Raw genomic sequence first — 18,969 nt, forward strand, 5'->3', positions numbered from 1 at the left:
CTGCTGCTTTTCACTGCTCTGCTTGCTCACCTAAGTAGCAAGGTCTGATTAAACCCACAGCCCAGCTTCAAAACCTGTCAGAAAGTGCTGAAAACATGCTGAGTATGTTGCTACTCATAATAGAGCATTTTATCCCTTTTCAGATTAAAAAAATAATTGAGAACAAGCAGCCCTTCTATTATTACTGGTATCTTAAATTAGGGGTTTGGGAATAGCAATATTAAAAATTAAACTGGTTTTTAACCTAATACTAACTGTGCAACAGTTCCTAATTTAGAAAGACAGCCCAGAATTTTCAGAATTTCACTTTTTCTAGTATGACAACAAAGAACTTTGCACTGTATCACAATGTTAACCTATTAAATTGTATCATCATAACAGACCTTAAACTTCCAGATGAAAGGTAACATCAGTATGGAAGAGAAATGCTAATAATAATAATAATGAAGAAGAAGAAAAAGAAGAAGAAGAAAAAGAAGAAGAAGAAAAAGAAGAAGAAGAAAAAGAAGAAGAAGAAAAAGAAGAAGAAGAAAAAGACAAAAGACCCATAACTATATCATTCCTGAGTAGTATAAATGACAGGTAACTTTAACAGTCACTGAAACAAGAAAACATCACATAGACCAGTCAGCTTATTCTTGATTCTTAACAGGAAAAAGATGGAAAGATGGAACAATAACTATCCAATGATTACAGTAGATCCCAAATAAAACATGAGTGAAAGATGTTGTAATCACCACACTGGTATAAATAAGCAGAAGTAGAATCTGCAAAACATATTAATTAATCCTTTTGCTGTATTCCTCTGTGGTAGGTCTGACCTACTGGAGGTCTAGGAAAAAAACCCAAAAACCAAAACCCAACCAACCAAACAAAAAAACCAACAACCAACCACTTAGAGAAATGGAAAACTCTCCTGCTGTTCCTCCACAAAACAGGTTAGTAGCTGAAAGAGACTTACAGCATTGCATGTTTTAAATATGTAAAACTCTCTAAGAGAACAGTGTATCACCCATTGTGCACAGAATAAGCTTCAGAGAACAAAATTCACCTCAGATACCAAGACCAGCTCTCTACAGTAAGTGCAGTGAAAACACCAAAGACCACAGGAAACTTTGTGTACAACTTGTAGTTGTAGAACCTACATTGCCAGAGGATTTTTAAATTTAGCCCATCTGTAAAAAGTAGGCTGTGCTATTGATCCTCTATCAGGGAAAGGAAGCAGCTTGGATATCTTTAAACTCCCACTGATTTCACAATTATTATTTTAGATTTCATTTCAACAAGTAGTGTGGGTCTTCAGTATAAATAGCTGAAGAAACAAAACCTGCTCTGTAATTAAGATTCTGTATTTTGAAGAGGCAAGAACAGAAAACACAAGTGAACTAGAAGTGAAATCTCAAGGTTCTGAATAAGACATGAATTCCTTCAAACTACAGTGGAAAACAGATTTATATCTTCAATCTCTAGCCATCAAAACTTTTTTTCTTTTTAAAGAACATTCCAACACAAATAACAACTAAAGCTGCTAATAGGAATAAACAGAATCTACAAAAAAAGAAAAAGTGGTGTTTAAAAATTCAGGAAAAATGGCAATAAGAGAAATAACAAAGTCCATGCAATTTGAGCTTCAAGAAACAATGACCCAAAACAAAGCAAAAATTCTCCCCAAACCAAAATCAAAACAACAGTGAAGCAGTGGTTTAGTCACATAAAAAGAGGAGATTGAAAATACCAAAGACATACAAAACCTACATTTAAATTTTGCCACCATTTTTGATAGAGGCACTGATCACAGATCAAGGACAAAATGGCTTGTGAATGATGGCATGGAAACAAAATTTTTTTTGTTACAAGGGAAAATAAACTCTAGCTTCATGTTACAAAGGGGAGTTCACTAGATTTCCATTTCACACCTAAAATATGTTACAAGAAAACAGAGGACACTGGTATCTATAAAACAAAAAGGTGGCACAAATAGCCATGGATAATTATTGTTGAATTCTGCATATACTGTAGAAAGACATCTTCCTCCCAAAAGAGATCTGAAAAATGGGACAGAATTATACATAGGTTTACCCCACCCACAAAGCCAATTGCTTTGAAGAGAACCAATTGTCAAAGGAAAATTAAGATATTTAATTCATCTGGCCTTGACTCCTGCTGCAACACCAAGATTGAAATCACTGGCTCACTGAAGAAGATAATAGAATAATTTTCAAACAGCTACAAAAAAGTGAAAAATACACCATGGTGAAAGGTTAACTGTCCAAGAGAAAAAAGACCTACTAGAATTCTTACAATTCCTTAAGAATTACTCTGAAAACTAATTTTATTGAACTTAGCAGTCAGGGTCCAAGAAACATTTTCCCATTAAAGCAGAAGGTGGTAAATTATGTGGATTCAGAAGCCACCATACTATTTTTCAGAGAGAATTTATTCACCTTGAAGTCTAATATTACAAATGAGATTAAGCAGTCAAAAATTAATGAAAGCAGGAAAATTAAGTAAAACAAGGGGCATGAGCCTGAGATATGAATAAACCCATGATTCTGAAATGACAGGAGGAAAAGAAACCCTCTCAAACCTCAGGATTTCTATCATTACTTCACTACAAGCTGATGATATGAACAGCCATGAACAGGATGTGGGATGCTCAAGAGAGCATCACAAGATCTAATTCCAGCAAATATAAAGACCCAGTGTACAAGACACTGGAGAGATACCATCTGAAATACAACATAATTTCTAGATTTTCATACTCTAAAGATTAATTCAACGTAGAAAAGACTGCGCACAAAGGTGCTAAGAGGAAGAATCACACAGCAGAAACCAATTCTTCTTAAAGAAAGCTAAGAGTGTCTCTGCCTGAGTTGCAAAACAAAAGAGATGTAAAGGGAAGTAAAACAAATAAACATTTAGTGAATGGCCACAAAATAGACACAAACAAGTTAGAACATGAAAATTACAGTGAATTTTTAGTCATCACAAATCGATAGGCTGAAACACACTTTGGAAGTGCAGCAAAAGGAGAAGAACCTTTGAGTGGTGAGAAAAACTTACAGGTTTCCAAATGAAGTTCCAGAAACTTACAGTCCTGAAAAATGCAGTGTAATGCTGTAGAAGGGGATTGGATGTGATCATCCATGAAGTGAATTCTACTGATGATTTCTACTCTTATGCCCTTATAGAGGGTGAGAGACCTACACACAATTTGCTTTCAGCCACCAGCAGCATCCACCCCACAACATTCCCTCAGTACATCTCCAGAGATGTATCACACTGACATGGCTACACACTGGGACCTCCTTGGATGTACAAAGCCACTGTGAAATGCAAGCATCAGAGTGAGTTCACTGACTTAGAGTGATTAGGAGAGGAAATGAAAACCTCTGCAGGAAGAAACATATGTACAAGAGGCCAAAAGCAGCCTGTTTGCTTATTTGAGCAGTTTTTAGCTAAGAGGTTACACTATTCTCATTTTCATGTGGCTTATCAAAATAACATTTAGAAAGATTGAATTTTATTTAATCTCTTATCTGCAGCCAGTAACTTAAGTGCAGATGCAGGGCAGGGGTGGGGATGATTTTGACAGCAGAGCAGTCAAGACAGTCCCAACAGCAGCACCTTTTCCTCACAAGCACCTCCAGATCCAGAGAGGACACAGCCCAGTGCTCTCTGTGGACATCATGCTTCAGTGGTGGGACCCAAACATGCCTTTTGTCAAAATTCCAAGCATTAGCCCACTCTCAGAAATGTTCTTCTGTCAGCCTGAAAATCACTTAGCTGCACAAAAGCCATGGATCCGTTACAGTTTAAAAATGTTTTAGTTCAGAAATGTTATGGTAATTGGGAGAAGACAAAAAAGTCTTCCTAAGATCAGGTTAATCTGTATTTTATTTTAGAGTGGTCTGCAGACAATTAGCTTTACTGCTTTTCTTGTGCCCTCATTTTTTCTCCCTGATAAAAAGTGTCTCTTCAATACTAACAGTTGAATGTAGATTTTAATTATGCACATATTTTAATTAATCTGTTTACTGAAGGTAATATGTCCTTCAAGCAAAGGGATTCTCTAAGTGTGTAACATGCAAGAAAAGCACATTTTCCAAAACACAGTACCTTCAAAAGCAGAAAGGGGGCATATAACATATGCTTGAAGTGGTCAACTGACTGAACACATTCCCCTTTACAGGGGATTCTTAAATTCATACTTCCTTCTCTTTTATGTTTTAGATTACAGCCTCATAGTTCAGATTTGAAGAGTACAGTGTGTCTAGTGGCTAGCATGCAAATTGCTACTGAACCATAGTTAATTAATTAAAAATTTACACATACCTTTCTCTTCCTCAGTAACCACTTTATCCATCGCATAGTCCACATCAAAAATGTATCGGTAGAAGCAGAGCTGAGTGTACAGGGCCTTGTCAGAATACTGCAATGTAAGAAGACAGCAATTAAAAACCCAACCCAAAAGTGTGTCTCTTGTACCCATTTCTAAGTCCACTAGTAAAAAGTGATTATTTCTATTTGGATTTCTTCCAACAGTTTATATGTTCTATTCATGTCAGCTTTTGGAATTATTATTAGTATTACGCTACAAAGTGTCCTTATTACACCTCTACACTTTCCTCACAATTTACACCAAACACTTGCATGTATCAATTATAAGTTCTTGTAAGTTCTTACAGAAACTTAAAACACATGTAGCCATTCTTATAGATACACATATCACAATGATGCCTTGGCAAGAAAATGGAAATCATAAGAATGACAAGACAAAGGAATAATTTGGGTTCTTTAGTATATTGTACAATACAATGAACTAAGAAAAAAAAAAGTCTATTTTTTTTATGAATACAGGTGTTTGTCTGTATTCCCTCTTCCACTCCAGCGGTGGTTCCATAATTTGGGAATGTCTCACCCAAATAAGAACAAGTACACATACACCTTTACAGCTGCATCATCACCTTGCTGTACACATCTGTGAAGGCTACTGCATGTTAGTAATCACACATGCAGTTCAAAAATCTGCAGATGTGTACCTGTAGAATATGCTACTCAATTAAATGGTCTGAAGGCCAGTAACGTCAAGCCTCTGCTATTCCTCTAGTTCCAAAGTGCACACCTAGATGCTCTCCTATCACTGCCACTGTTCTGTGCTCCAGAAATTGCTTGAATAGACATGAGATCCATCTAGACTATGCTACAATTAAAACCTTTCAAGTTCACCTCCTCCACTTCTGTTCCATATAACGACATTCCCCTTCCTGCTGTTTAAGATACAGAATTTTAGATATTGGCCAACAATGGTTCGAGGGGCTGTTCACTACAAAGAATAAGATCATTTTAACAGCATCAAATTTGGAAGTAGTGTCCATTTTAATATATTTTGTGCAGAGATAGACATACACAAACCCTCAAAGGTCTTCTTGATGAGCTATAAAACATAGGATGCGGTTAAACCAACAGGAAACTGCCACGCAGCATACCACTAAGAATGATCCTGAAAATGCTGTGGAGGAGCAACTGGTAAACTATTTCTGCTTAAGGGAATCTAATTTAACTTACCATTTCAGTCTTCTGCCCATTCAAGCCAAGTTTTGCTACTACATTCAGCTAATTTTACACTTCTATTGACATGCAGTAAGTATCCGTAACTATTAAGCAAGTCATGTTGAGACATTTGACAACTATTACTACTGCTTAGTTATTTTTTATATATTTTAACAGTATAGTTTTTTTCCACTTCATGTGAACCTATTTTAAAAAAAGACACACAGAAGCATATTTTATTCCTTATTAGCTATTCTACGATATGCATCATCATTATACTATTATACACCAGTTATTTTTAGTAAATCCTGATTACTGCTTCCTGAAGAAGAAAAAAGGAGGACGACAGCGATTAAGTTATTTGTTTAGTTTTTTAGATTCAGCTGTAATTGCTGGTACACATCTCCCTGACTGCACACATGAAGCAGGTTGAATAGAACACTGAAATTACCTCCTTCATAATAGTTTGTTTTGATAATGTATTGTGTGTCGAGATGATGAGAAACAGTTGCTGTCAATTTGATTAGCCATTATATTTTTATGTTAATTGCCATTATTGGGTCCATTCTGTTTAGTGTCACCATAGAAGCCATACAATGTTAGCATAAATAACAAATTGGAGTAAATTAGGAAGATATATTTTTGCCAATTCATTTTAATTGCCCCTCAGTCCTTCCGTCGGTTAACGCAGCTGTTGACCCATAATAAGCGCTAGGTCAATATAGCTGCTTGTCAATTCAGAAATGCAAAGTGCTGTGTTGCTGGTAATGGATATACAACAACCTTTGCCAGCCAACTGAAGCAAACGAATGACAACTCACACGAAAGAATAAAGCATCAGCTATAGAGTTTCGTGACCTGATATTAGTAGGCAGGCTAATTGAAAGTCACTGCTTAAATGGATAAAGAAAGTACAAAAATCAGTATGTAAAAATGTATATATGCACACATAGGCAGATTTATATACACACACACAATTTTTTTTATTGATAATGTCCTAGTATCTCCTTCCCTTTAGCTTCCTGTATCTTACACTTAGTAACTGGTAAAAAACAAAACGTTTCAAGATTTTCATCCAATTAAGTATTAATATCATGGCATATTTATGAATAAAAGGACAAGGCACCTTAAATTTGAAAGGACTTTAAGAACTACTTATATCGCCATTGCTTACATTTTCTTAATTTCTGACAACCTGTAGGTTTAAAAAAGGGAAAAAAAAAAACCCAATGCCTAAAACTTTAAACCCAAATAATATTTAATTTTAATGGTCATTCTTTTGTGTAAAGAAAACCCAAGATCCCAGCATTACAGGAAGAACTGGAGCTAAATTTCTACCACCACTTATGCATTCTTTCTTCCTAGGAAAGACTGAATGGTGAGCACATGAAAATAAAACTCTATTTTGAAGTCTTTATTTACTCCATGATATTTGATTTCTTTATTTCCTTAAGAAGTAACTTCTGCAGGTAAGTCTGCTTATTTCAGAGCTTCCACTCATGGAAAGAACATTTTGTTCTTTTCATGCAACCAAACTATTTTTTTTGAATTGCATTTAAAACTACAATCAACAGATGAAGGAACAAAAGGTATATATTTTTCATTCACAGTTATTCACTTCTTTGACAGAAAAATTAGGCTTCTAATATAAAAATAACAGATGTATTAAAAATAAACCATTGTGTTTAGCCAACAAAATATTAATTTAAATCTAGGTTTGAAATGGTTGTAGAACTGTTTCCTGTAACATCATGAGGCCAACTGCAAATCTCCAACTGTCTTCCCAGGAAGAATTTAAGATTACACAAGATTACGCAGCAGAAAACCAAAGGTGTCTTAGAAGAACTGGTGAACTATGAACACTGGAAAAGCAAATTTTCCCATGACTAAGCATAAAGCACTCAGTCATGAAAAGAAAATTATCTTGCTCAGCTACCACACACACCAGATAATGTCCACCAGGGCACACATAAAGAAAGGAGAATTCCCAGGAGCTCCTGAAGGACAGCGGTGCCTCCACACATGGCCAAGCCCACCCTGCTCAAACACAACGTCTGGCTCAGCATCTGCCCTGACCCTGCAGCTGCTGGTGTTTGAACAAGGCACTGGGCTGAAGGGTAGCACCATCTCTTCTCCTGTCTCACAAATGCCTAAAAACTCAGCTCCAGTGCAAGGTCCCCTTGCACATCACTCCAGCCTTACGAGACAGCTCCCTCAGTCCATAACAACATAGTCAAAGAGTAAGGATTTTTCCAGAGGAAAACGACCCTTCTCTAACAAGGTTAGACAAAGAAAAACTGGTTTCCTTAATCTGGAAAGAGAGAGTAAAAAAATAGCCAGTGTCCACCTTTCCTCCTCTTTTTTAGAACTGCAAAAGCTCAACTTCCAGAAAGTAAGGGGCCCTGGAAAGACATAACCATTGGCTGCCATCTTCCTACCCTAAACACAGGGCAGTTTTGAGGAGAAATCAAGATGCACAATCTCTCACCAGCTTTTCTGTTATTTAGAAAGTTTGGTGGCAGCTGCATTAAGGTGTTGAAATTAGAAGGCTCCTCCCTTAATGCTGGTTAGTTTAAATTACATTCCAAGGAACTTCAGTTGGGATACCTCACTGTCCTTCCTCCTGTTAGGAGGGCACCCGAGAGGGAAACACACCAGCCTTTAAAACCCACTCAGTACTGAAGGACAGCACAGCAACCTAGAGAAATGAGCTAAGAAATCAGGAAAAGAAAAAGGGAAAGACAGAAGGAAAAGCTGATGGAAACTCACAACAGCAAGGCAGCAGAAGACTGAACTAGTGATTCTACTGCTGATGTTTTACTCATCTGGATGCAGTGCTATTCCATGAAACACCTTTTAACAGCACACAAAACCTCCATATCTTGAAAGCATTCATTGAAACAGGTCAGACAACTAGATATCCTTATTTAGATTAATTTTAGAATCATAGAACAGTTTGGGTTGGAAGGCATCTTAAAGATCATCTAATTTCACCGCCCTGCCATGGGCAGGGACAGCTTCCACTAGACTGCTTCCACAAGGTAGCTCAAAGCCCCATCCAACCTGGTCTGCAATACTTCCAAGGGATGGGGGATCCCCAGCTTCCCTGGGCAGCTTGTCCAGTGCCTACAACCCTCACAGTAAAGAATTTCCTCAGAATACCTAATCTAAATATACCCTCTGCTAAAATTGTTCCCCCTTGTCCCCTTGTCGTTACCTGCATGAAACTTCACTGTGAATTCCTGCATTAACCAAATACATGATGGTCAATGCTTCTTCAAAACTCTTTAGATTACTCAAATTCCTCTGCAGTCTTTCATTTATACTCTGGCATCTCCCAAATTCTTACACTTCTCTATAGTCCCACCACACTCATAACCCTTTAAGTCTTTTCTGCATCCTCACTTTTTCTACCTTTTTGCTTTCTTCTGCACCAGACTCTCTCCCATTTCTTCAAGGCCTCCCTATGATGTATTCTTTGTTTACTGTTGTGTCACCTATGGTTTTAAGGATGATAAAGGCAGTAAGAAATTAAATAAAATCCACAAAAAAAAATTTCACCATTTAGTTTGCTAACTCTAATAGACTGCTTTGCAAAAGAGATAATTTCCACAGGCTACAGAAGTTATTTGTATTACTTCAATTAATTATAATACAAAACAGTGGCACCACTTCATTAATCAGCTGCTTGAGAGAGTTACTTTTGTGAAAAGCCTTTTTGATAATTCTGATTAAAAAGAATAGTGGCTCTTACTACTGTGGTATGATGATTCAGTATGTCCATCAAACAAATCCTTAATATTTTAAAAACAGGAAAGAAATAAAAGGAAACAGAAAAGAAGTCTCTTGGCAGAAAAATGTGTCTTAGGAACTCTTTCAAGGCTTAGATATAATGGAGCATACAGGAAATACTTCAGTGCTTTGAGAGGCATTTCCTCCCCTCCCCCCCTTAGAAAGATGCAGTAATTAAAACCTAATTATTATCTTCATTTTAAACAAAACCTAAAGTGAATACCAATTAATAACAACATACTAATGAGCATCTGCTGTGATGAAATTGAATATGAATGTGCTGCAAATTTCGGGTAATTTATTTTTTCGGGGAAGTGCCACTGGTCTCAATCCACTGTAGAAGATTGTATAGACTGCACACATCTTCCATCATGTCTCTTATGTGCAGCAATTTTTTATTTTTCAAAAAAAAGGACATACTTCAACTTTGTGGATGTTTATATATCCAGATGCTATCCATGCTAAAATGATTTCAAGGCAATCAACTACTGTGTCATGTTTTACACACCTCACATGTTCTTTTAGCAAACCCAGGGCAGTTGCATTGCACACAACCCCTATTCACCAGCAGATTCTGAAGGCAGATGCTCCTGCATGGCAAGAGCTCACAAGTGTGAATTCATGTTATACTAAACACTCATAATGTGCGTGCTCCTTGCCTCATGCTGATGTACACTCAATCCTGGTCTTCTTGTGCACCACAAAGCCTGGTTAAAAACACAGTGCTGGTCTAAGTCAAATAGGCTGAAATAAAGTGCACACCACTTTCACTCAATTCCATTAAAAACAAGAGAAGTTTGGTCACCATCTTTCCTGACAGAAGCCTTGGAAATAAAGTAAATAGAGAGGGGTTGTGTGTATGTGGTTTCCTTCTTAACCCTCCTAACCATCTACCTGTTCAATCAATATTGGGTTTTTTTAGTGACTTTGACTCACAAAGTCCACTAAAGTAGTAAAAGAAAACTGAAAAGGGCATAGTAGGATTTAGATGTGATGAAATATTTCCCCTAGCAGTTATGCTAACATGGATTGTATGACAGAAGAAGAGATCTTTACATGTACGTGCAGGAGTCAATGAAGAGGGAAAAAAGCTCAGCAGAAGACTGGACACTTGCACATTACAAGATTTTTTTTTTCCATTAAGTAACTGAAATGAAAAGAGCTTTTCCTGCTTGAAATCCTGTCTAGCAATTAATGAGAACATTAAAAGCCCTGCTCCTCTCTTCCTTGGAGAGATGTTGCTTTTTAAACAAAAAGACTGCATGTCATCTATGGTTAACAGTTTCTCATTTTAATGGAATGCAACCCTCTCCCCTGCTGCTGGTCTTGTGTGTGCACTATAGTTCATCTAAACATGTAGTAAACCACACTCAACTCACTAACCCAGCCAAAATCACCCACCTCTTTTCTAATCTGGCAGAACACTAACCCCCAAATTCTACTGCATCCCCGTGTGGTCAACAGCTGGCACAAGGTGAAACAGAAAACTGCAAGGTAGCTGATGTGACCAAACCAAAATAGCTGCTGCTATTAAAGGAAGACAGGATGGTTCCTGCTTTTAGTTTTGGGCTTGACTTCTGCCTTGCACCCAGCACTCAAACTTACCTGAGCAGCACAGTTATCACACCTGACAGTGAAACACAAGTCTTAAGTAAGAATCACTCTTTTTCTGATGTGTGGGAATCACCTGCCTCACATACCTTCAGGATACACTTGTCATTGCAAGTGTTCTTCACTTGGAAATTTTCAGCATCAATATGACTAATTTTTGATATTACTAATATTTAATACAATTAGACATGACACAAGCACATAAAACTTGTGACTGAGCCTTTAACAAGACCAGACACTATCTGCTCTGAAGTATCTTTTTTGGTAAGAACATTATAACAGCAATTAATGACTAACAGCAATGACTAATTGTTGGATGAAGCTCTGAGTAGCCTGGTTTAGTGGAAGGTGTCCTTACCTAAGGCAGAGGGGTTGACAGTGGATGATCTTTCTTATGTTGTTCTAAAAGCTCTGACCATACACAAAACACACACAGTGGTCAACCACTGACTTACACCTGTAATCTTGGGTTTCTGATCAAAGTACTTGTCACTGTTAATGACAGTGGAATAGGAGAAAAAGGTACAGCAGCTGGGTTTATCAAAGAATTTAAGGCTTTGCATTCTAAATCAGATGAACAAAATACGTTTTTAAAAATTAACTTCATCTGTAATCTGCCTCACAGATCTGGAGAGCCTCTACAATATTCGTGTTCTCCCTCTGAAAGCAGCGTCATTGTTTAACTGAGGAATTTGCAGACTAATCAGTCTCAATATCCATCCTACACTGATGCACTTTTGGATAGAGATTGTACAGAAATACTCAAAGGTTAAGGTTTGAGGTTTTCCATGCCAAACCAAACAAATGAGCTTTACTGGACATCCAATGACAGACAGACATGACTCTGGAACCTGACTGACCCAGCAGCACATATAAGCAAAACTACAAAACTGTATTCAACCAGAAGCATGGAACATTACTCTGGAGAATCACCACATGATCCCCAAATCAACTGTATTTTAAGAGCCTCTGATCAAGAATATTTGCACACTTCAAATAAATTTCTGCTTGAAATAAGCAGCACATAGATATTATCCTGTAACATACCCTCTCCTTGGTATACAAGACAAACATAATTTTAAAAACCCTTCATGTTTACAATTTTAAGGGAAAAACCCCAAGCACTTTCAAAGTCAGTCATCCATTGATGGATTTCCAGAATTACTTAACCCTTGATAATCTGGGATAAAAAAGTTAACAAAAAAGGCTTGGCAAAACAGAACTGCAAACCATCTCTGTAAAGCAAAGTTGTCATTTTGCTCTGGAGATAAAGCACCATGGCCAAGTATTCCCCAGCTAGCTTAAACTAGCACAGCTCCAGAGCTCTGTCTCATGCTAGAGAATGGATGGATTTTATTGTGAATGTTTGATTCTAGAGAATGGATGGATTTACTCACTGAAGAGCACTCAACTGCAGTTAACTATAGGTCATCTGCTTATTCAAAAGAGGAAAAATAAACACATGTAAGACCTCTCATCACTGAACAGAATTCTTTTAACTTTCAAGTAATTTCATGTATTTCCATTAAAAAATTGTAAAACCATAATGCTCTTTTTAACAAACAAGAACTGAACTGTAAACATCCAGGAAACTCACCTCAAAAAAAGATGTGCTACTACACTTGAAAGAATCAAACACTCAGGACTCTGCTAAGCTGCAATCTGCATACAAGACCCCTGACCTTACTCATGGAGAATGTAGCACAATCCTTCCTCAGGACCCACACCTCTCACAGCTGGAAAACAAATCAAGTGAGGCCCAACCCAGAAGATTATATGAAAACACCTTAAAAGGAGTAAATTCTGCCTGTAGGGAAGGAATCTGCATAAGTTACCTCCCAGACCAGAACCAAAAATCAGCCATCTGTCAGCCAGAGCCCTGCCCCATGACAAAGAGAGAGAAGCCATTACCAGAGGTCTCCTGGAGGCCTCAGCAGAGTAGGTACAGAGCTGCTTTTCACCATTTTATGCAATCTGCTGACATGTTCAAGAATGGTTGTGTATTGCCAAGGATGAGCAAAATACCCCTCATTATCTTTTCTGAGGCACGTTTTGAGTCTTGTGTCTGCTTGCAAAAACAGAGGGTGCTACCCTGATGTTACCCATGGCTTCCTGCAGCTGAGCAATGAAAAAAGCTGATAGAACAAGTGCTGCCCTCACATTCTAGGCTGTTGCACAAGTACCAAGTTACAGTCTGGAAGTAAGATATTTCTGTTTACATAAATTAGTTTAATCTAGCTCAGTACTTGCAACCTTATTTTTATTTACTTTAGAAATAAAGTTCTTCCTCACTGATGGATACACTTTACACAAACATTTGGCACTTGTCAGCTATCCGGAAGCATACACTGTAAAAGTGCAACTTGTGTAAGCAACTTGCCCATACATATTTATTTAAATCAGAATTTCATTAAGAAATGGGTAATGTTGCATTTCTTTTCCACAAAATAATATTTATTAATATTTATTAATATTTGTGAAAGCCTTTTTAAGCAGAATCTTGATTATCATTCAACAATGAACAAGTAAATAATTTTACAATGGTTTCTTACTAAGTAACCAACACTATAAATAGGCTAGATATAGAAGCAAATAAGCTTGTCTAAATATGTTTGAGATGTAAAATAATGCATGTGAAAACAAAAGAAAAAGTAAGGGAATCACTGTATCACTTATAGTAAGGGAACTAAAAATACTGCTTTGGATTACAGCATTCCTGTTTTCCAAGACTTCAGGAGGTGACTCCCTAAATTCTAGGTGTTAGCAAGAGAGTAAAACGTTTGAAAGAGAGGTCTTCACCTTCACCTCCTAGTTTCTCATTTTTAACCAACTATTATTTGAGCTCAAGTAGTTAAATAACCTGAAGCAAGGTTTGATCTGATGTCTCTGGAGCACCTCCTTAGACTTTAACAGAATGGCTCTACTAAATGCTAAAGGACAGTAATGTCACACAGATGACAAAATGCAGGACAGCATCTTCTCTGCTAAGATCAGTTGTGTACAAAGACACATCTCAGTGACTTATGAGGCAACTTTCAGTTACCCAAGAGTCAAAATCAATCAACACCTTAGGTACCAGACAACTCCACTGAGATTCCAGCTACTCCTCCCACATATAGTCAATGTGATGGAGGATTTATCCCCACACACTTTCCTTTCCAGGTAGAATATATGTTATTTTCAATCTTCTTGTCCATGACTCTAAATTGATTCCTCAGCACCATAACCAGCACTGCCATCAGTGCATGAACTAATTGTGATATATTTTAGTTTTTAATGCCATCTTCTCTACACACATCTCTGGCAGTGCCTACCAGTCTAACAAGGTTCTGGGTAGCACATGTTTCACCAGATAATGCATGTATAAAACTGATTGCCACCACTGTTAAGTTTTTAGATCACTTCAAGAAAAAGCCACAGATTCTGTCCTGTTCTGCACCCTTCAATTGGTAAATCCAAACGTGAAGACAAAGACACCAATCCTAAGATTACCCACAAGGAAAAAGTGTAAGTCTACCTAAGAACAAGGCAAGAATTAAAAACTTTTAGGTTTTTACTTTTACACCTTTGATCCTGGAACATAAACACACCCTACTGACTAACAGGATAAAAAGTATAGTCAAAAGTGTTCTGAAGATTCATGCTTCCCTCAGGGGCTAGAATTAAGTTTGGAGGTTTTTTGCCCTGGATGTACACATCTATTTGGGCAGAACTATCTGGTTGTATTGGGAGTTTTGAATGTTCACATTCAGCAAGTGAAGAAATCTTAAATTCAACCTTTCTAACTTTACAACAAACTCCTACAAATAATAGATAAGAAAACTGCATGCTTTTTCTCAGCCCTGGCACCAAAACACTAAAGCAGGTCAGGTATTCCTTTAGAAATGAACTATGTTATTTTACCAAATACAAATTATATTATTTTACCAAATACAAAGGAAGACAGAAAGTAATTTTTGTGGTTCCAAACTGGCAAAGCAAGAAGTCTCATAATAAGAAGGCTTCCAGGCAAAACTCTGTAGGAACCTCAGGAGCAGTGTCCAAGTGAGGGTGAGCCTCACAGGAAAACCATGCATCTACTTTGCAACATTCCTGAGTAAATTCTGCCCTACAAGCTGGAAAAGGAATGTGGTATAGTTATTATTAGACTTAGTACCTCCAAGTGCAAGGGATATTTTGTCTATAGGACAGAAGAAAAGCAGCTGGCTATGACTGGAAGAGAAAGAACATCCCAGTTTGGCAGCAGTCTGTGTTCTGAGTAACATTTTTTTTCATTATTAGAAGAATTTTCTCATTAGACTACTACTCTTAGTCTTAGAGTAGCAGTTTAACAATTTAGAACCAGTAGCATTGAATTAGATATTTCACCTTTCAGATGATAGCAACTAAAATTTCCTAAGAAGTTCAACATATCTGACAAGAAATTGTATCAAATGCTTCAAATATTGGACTCTGTCCCACAAGAAAAGTTAAACATGCAATGAAAAAAATACAACATCTGAGCATCTGCAACTTGAGAAGCTTCAATGAGAAGTACAACAGTATAAGACAAAACATTCTCATCATAAAGAAACAATCCTAAGAGTTAAGAAGTGTTACCAGCAACTTCTCTCTCCATTCTAGTGATCACACAGAACATACAGGTGCTTGCAGTACAAAGCTCTCTAACCATTCAAGTGTGCTTCAACAGTGAGAATCCATAGCAGATGATAAATTGAGAAAGGAAAGAGTATGGACACCAAGAGTACAAAGTCAAGCAGCTCCATCACAGAACTTCCTCCCCTCCTTCCCAAGCCTGTGACTGCAGCTACAGCCCTGCTCTTACAAGACAACCCAAAAAAACAGGAGAGAGGGAAACAGAGAATTTCATTAACAGGACAGACACTTCAGAAAGTTTTCAGCAAGAACAAGTGACATCTGAACTTGAATGTCAGATGGTTCTTGATCATAGTGCAATGCTTGTAAAAACTTTTGCTAAATCTGGACAGCTCAGATAAAACTGTTGTATTGCTCTCAGAAATGCTCACTTCCACTCAAAGAGGTGAACTTCACCAGATACAACACTCTTAATAGAAGGAGCTGATGCCTACCAAAACTCTATAGACAAAAGGAGAAACTGGAGACTTTGTCACATATTGCCAACATTGGCATTAGAATAAACATCACCACCATCTACCTCCATACCCACAAAAAGCAGCCCAATCACAACAGAATACAGGTTAATTTTTCTAGCAACATATAAAATTGTTTGTAAAGATTCACTCCTCCTCATCTAAGTAAGTTATTTGCACCCACAATCTCTGCACACCGAATTTCACCCTCTGAGCAAACATCTTATTTTTCATCAGACACCAAACAGGCTCATCTTGAGACTGCACAGTGACATTCTTTGCCTCTTTGGGAATACACAATTTTAGATGCCAGCTAAATCTCCTTGGGAAAGACTAAAAGGAGAGAGAGAAGCTAGATTTCAGTAACCCTAAAAAGCAGCTAAACAGGCTGCCTGTCATGATATGTAGTTTAGAGAAATTCATAACTGATCCAACAGAATAAAAGCATTACTAGGATGATGCTGGCTCTCCCTGGAGCTTCTCTCACACACCTCTCTGAGTGTTGATGCTGTAGCAGGGACCCTCAAGAGAACTCATGTTGCTGCCATCACAGTACTCAGTGCACAGCCATTTTGGCCATTCCACTCTCAAATGCATCTCCAAATCTTTCCCACTTAAAAAAGAAGTGTCTTATACCATATAAGAAGCTTGTAGGAGGCAAAACACAAGGAATCTCACAGGGAACATAAATTATGAATAATTAAGACATGTAAATTGTTAAGCTAGTTAAGTTGTATTTCTGAGATTTAAAATACAGCCAAATGAAAAAATCAACCTGAAATTTAGGACCAGGGAAAATACTCATAAATGCAAGCAATAAAAATGTCAATCATGTAATTTTAAATTACAGTAAGGCTGGAAAAAAGTGACCTTATCCTTTAGAGTATCATGCTGCACCCCAGTGCCCAAATTACAGGGAATAAAATGATGAACAAGGAAGAGGACATTCCATTTGAGTAGAGAAAGAACAGACTGCCCAGAGAAGGTGCTCCCAGAGGACTTAGTAACAATACTCTAAAAAAGTAAATTGAAAAATGTATTTAGAAAAAGTAAACTGAAAAACTTCTGGCTGAGAAAAAGTTAGATTGCCTAATTAGCCGTCTTTATAAGCTAGACAGAACCACAGGAGCACCTAATAAAATACACTTACTGCAAATCATTGCCATTGTTCTATACTCTTATAACTTTATCCTTACAAAGTTATGATTTTAACATTGTTATTCTTAAATCTTACATAATTAAAAGCTCACTCCAATCCTGCACAGCAAGGCAGCTGATTTCCACAGGTATGGCAAGTCTGACACACAAACAGCAGCCTGCTCATGTTGAGGCTGGGTCTGTAACACACATCAGGGCAGGTGAGAGTGCACCTGAACCAATACCAAAAGAATTATTCAGAAACACCACAGCTCACCTTCAGCTCTCCACAAGGAAAGTCTTTAGGACTTTTCAGCTTCATGATAAAACCAAGACTGTTGCTAGTAAGGGTGCATAGATGTCAAGGACAATATAGCCAAATACAGTCAGGTGGGAAAGTTTATATTACTCTCAATCTTACAGCTTTTACAGCAGACGCTTTTTTTCACTGTCTTTTCATTACAGCCTTTCATCTTTATTCACCAAATTTATATATCCCACTCAATTTTATCTTCATTCCACTGTATAATTCTGCAATGGAAATTGTCTCTTGAAAGGATGTCATCTTTAATACATTGTTTCTTCACAAGGCTTCAAGACTGTATTATCTACATTAGGTAATCAATAACTTTTTGTTCAGTGATACACTGAATGTATTCAGTCCAGGACTGTCAATTCTCTTGTTAAGGTTTACAAAAGTACAAGGGAAAACTGCAAGCTCAATTTTTAAAATTTTTTTTTCAAAAGGCTGGGAGAGTAGTGGATTTTAAAAAAGTATTTGTGTAGAAAACAATTAATAACTTTATAACTATAGTACACCCAACCAGAGGAGCTGTCTCAAGCAGAAAATTAATTTTTATACTAGCTAGCTCATTGTTTGGAGCATCTATGTAATTCAACATTTGGAATGAGGAATGGAGCTGAAAGCTGACTGGAAGACGCAAATTAGGTTAGATAACAACAACCTTGTATGGAAGCAGGAAAGCAGCCAAACCTCATACTATTTATTATCCATGCCAACAGGCTGTTTTGTTAGGTGAGGATTTTTGAGTGGTTTTCAGCAAGGGGAAGAGCATTCCAGCCTTCTCCACCTTATAGTGAGCACTCATCTGCATTATGCACTAGCTGGAACCTTTGAGCTCTTTTAATAAGATCACCCATGCAAAAATCTAGATGGCAGGATTAGAGCACTGATGAACAGTGAAATAAAAAATGGAGAAAATGGCAGCATTTTCTTATCCATGTGGAAGTACTGAAAGGTATTCTCTCTGTTTCTGCTGCCTGAGTATTCAGAAGCACGACACTCAACAAATCATCTAGATCACAAAAACAGAGTAACCAAATGCAGATATGCCTCTTCAAGCAAGAAGTTTAAGTACTTCTGTCAATACGTCCAACTCAGAAACAACAGGAGATAACCTACAGAGCAGAAAAGCATTTCCCCTACATATCTCATAACACGGTTATCAAAAAACCTAAAGGTTTTCACAGAGTTGTGCAAGGTCCCAAAAGGAGTTCTGGATTAATGAGACAGAACACGAACATTTCAGTTTTGTCCAGCACCATGTGAGCAAACAAGACAGCCTATTCTTCAGCTCAAATTATGCTGAAAGTTTCACGTAACACCATGGTTCTGTTTTATCAAAACCAGTTCAAAACTTTTCCACACAGAAAACATATGACAAAAAACCCCCGTTTCATGAAGAAAACTGTTACCATTATAAGTTAGTTCCAAGAACACAGCTTTAACAAATGATGTTTCATA

General features: G+C 37.3%; 1 protein-coding gene across 1 annotated transcript in view; it reads right to left on the bottom strand.

Annotated features, from left to right (window-relative positions):
* The window catches only part of POLA1 (DNA polymerase alpha 1, catalytic subunit), a 185,327-nt gene that overhangs the window by 37,517 nt on the left and 128,841 nt on the right, over nt 1-18,969 (bottom strand). The window contains 1 exon segment of the mRNA XM_036382543.1: nt 4,336-4,432. Coding sequence (XP_036238436.1) covers nt 4,336-4,432 — 97 coding nt within the window.

This window comes from Molothrus ater, chromosome 2 (assembly GCF_012460135.2).
Source record: "Molothrus ater isolate BHLD 08-10-18 breed brown headed cowbird chromosome 2, BPBGC_Mater_1.1, whole genome shotgun sequence".
NCBI lineage: Eukaryota > Metazoa > Chordata > Aves > Passeriformes > Icteridae > Molothrus > Molothrus ater.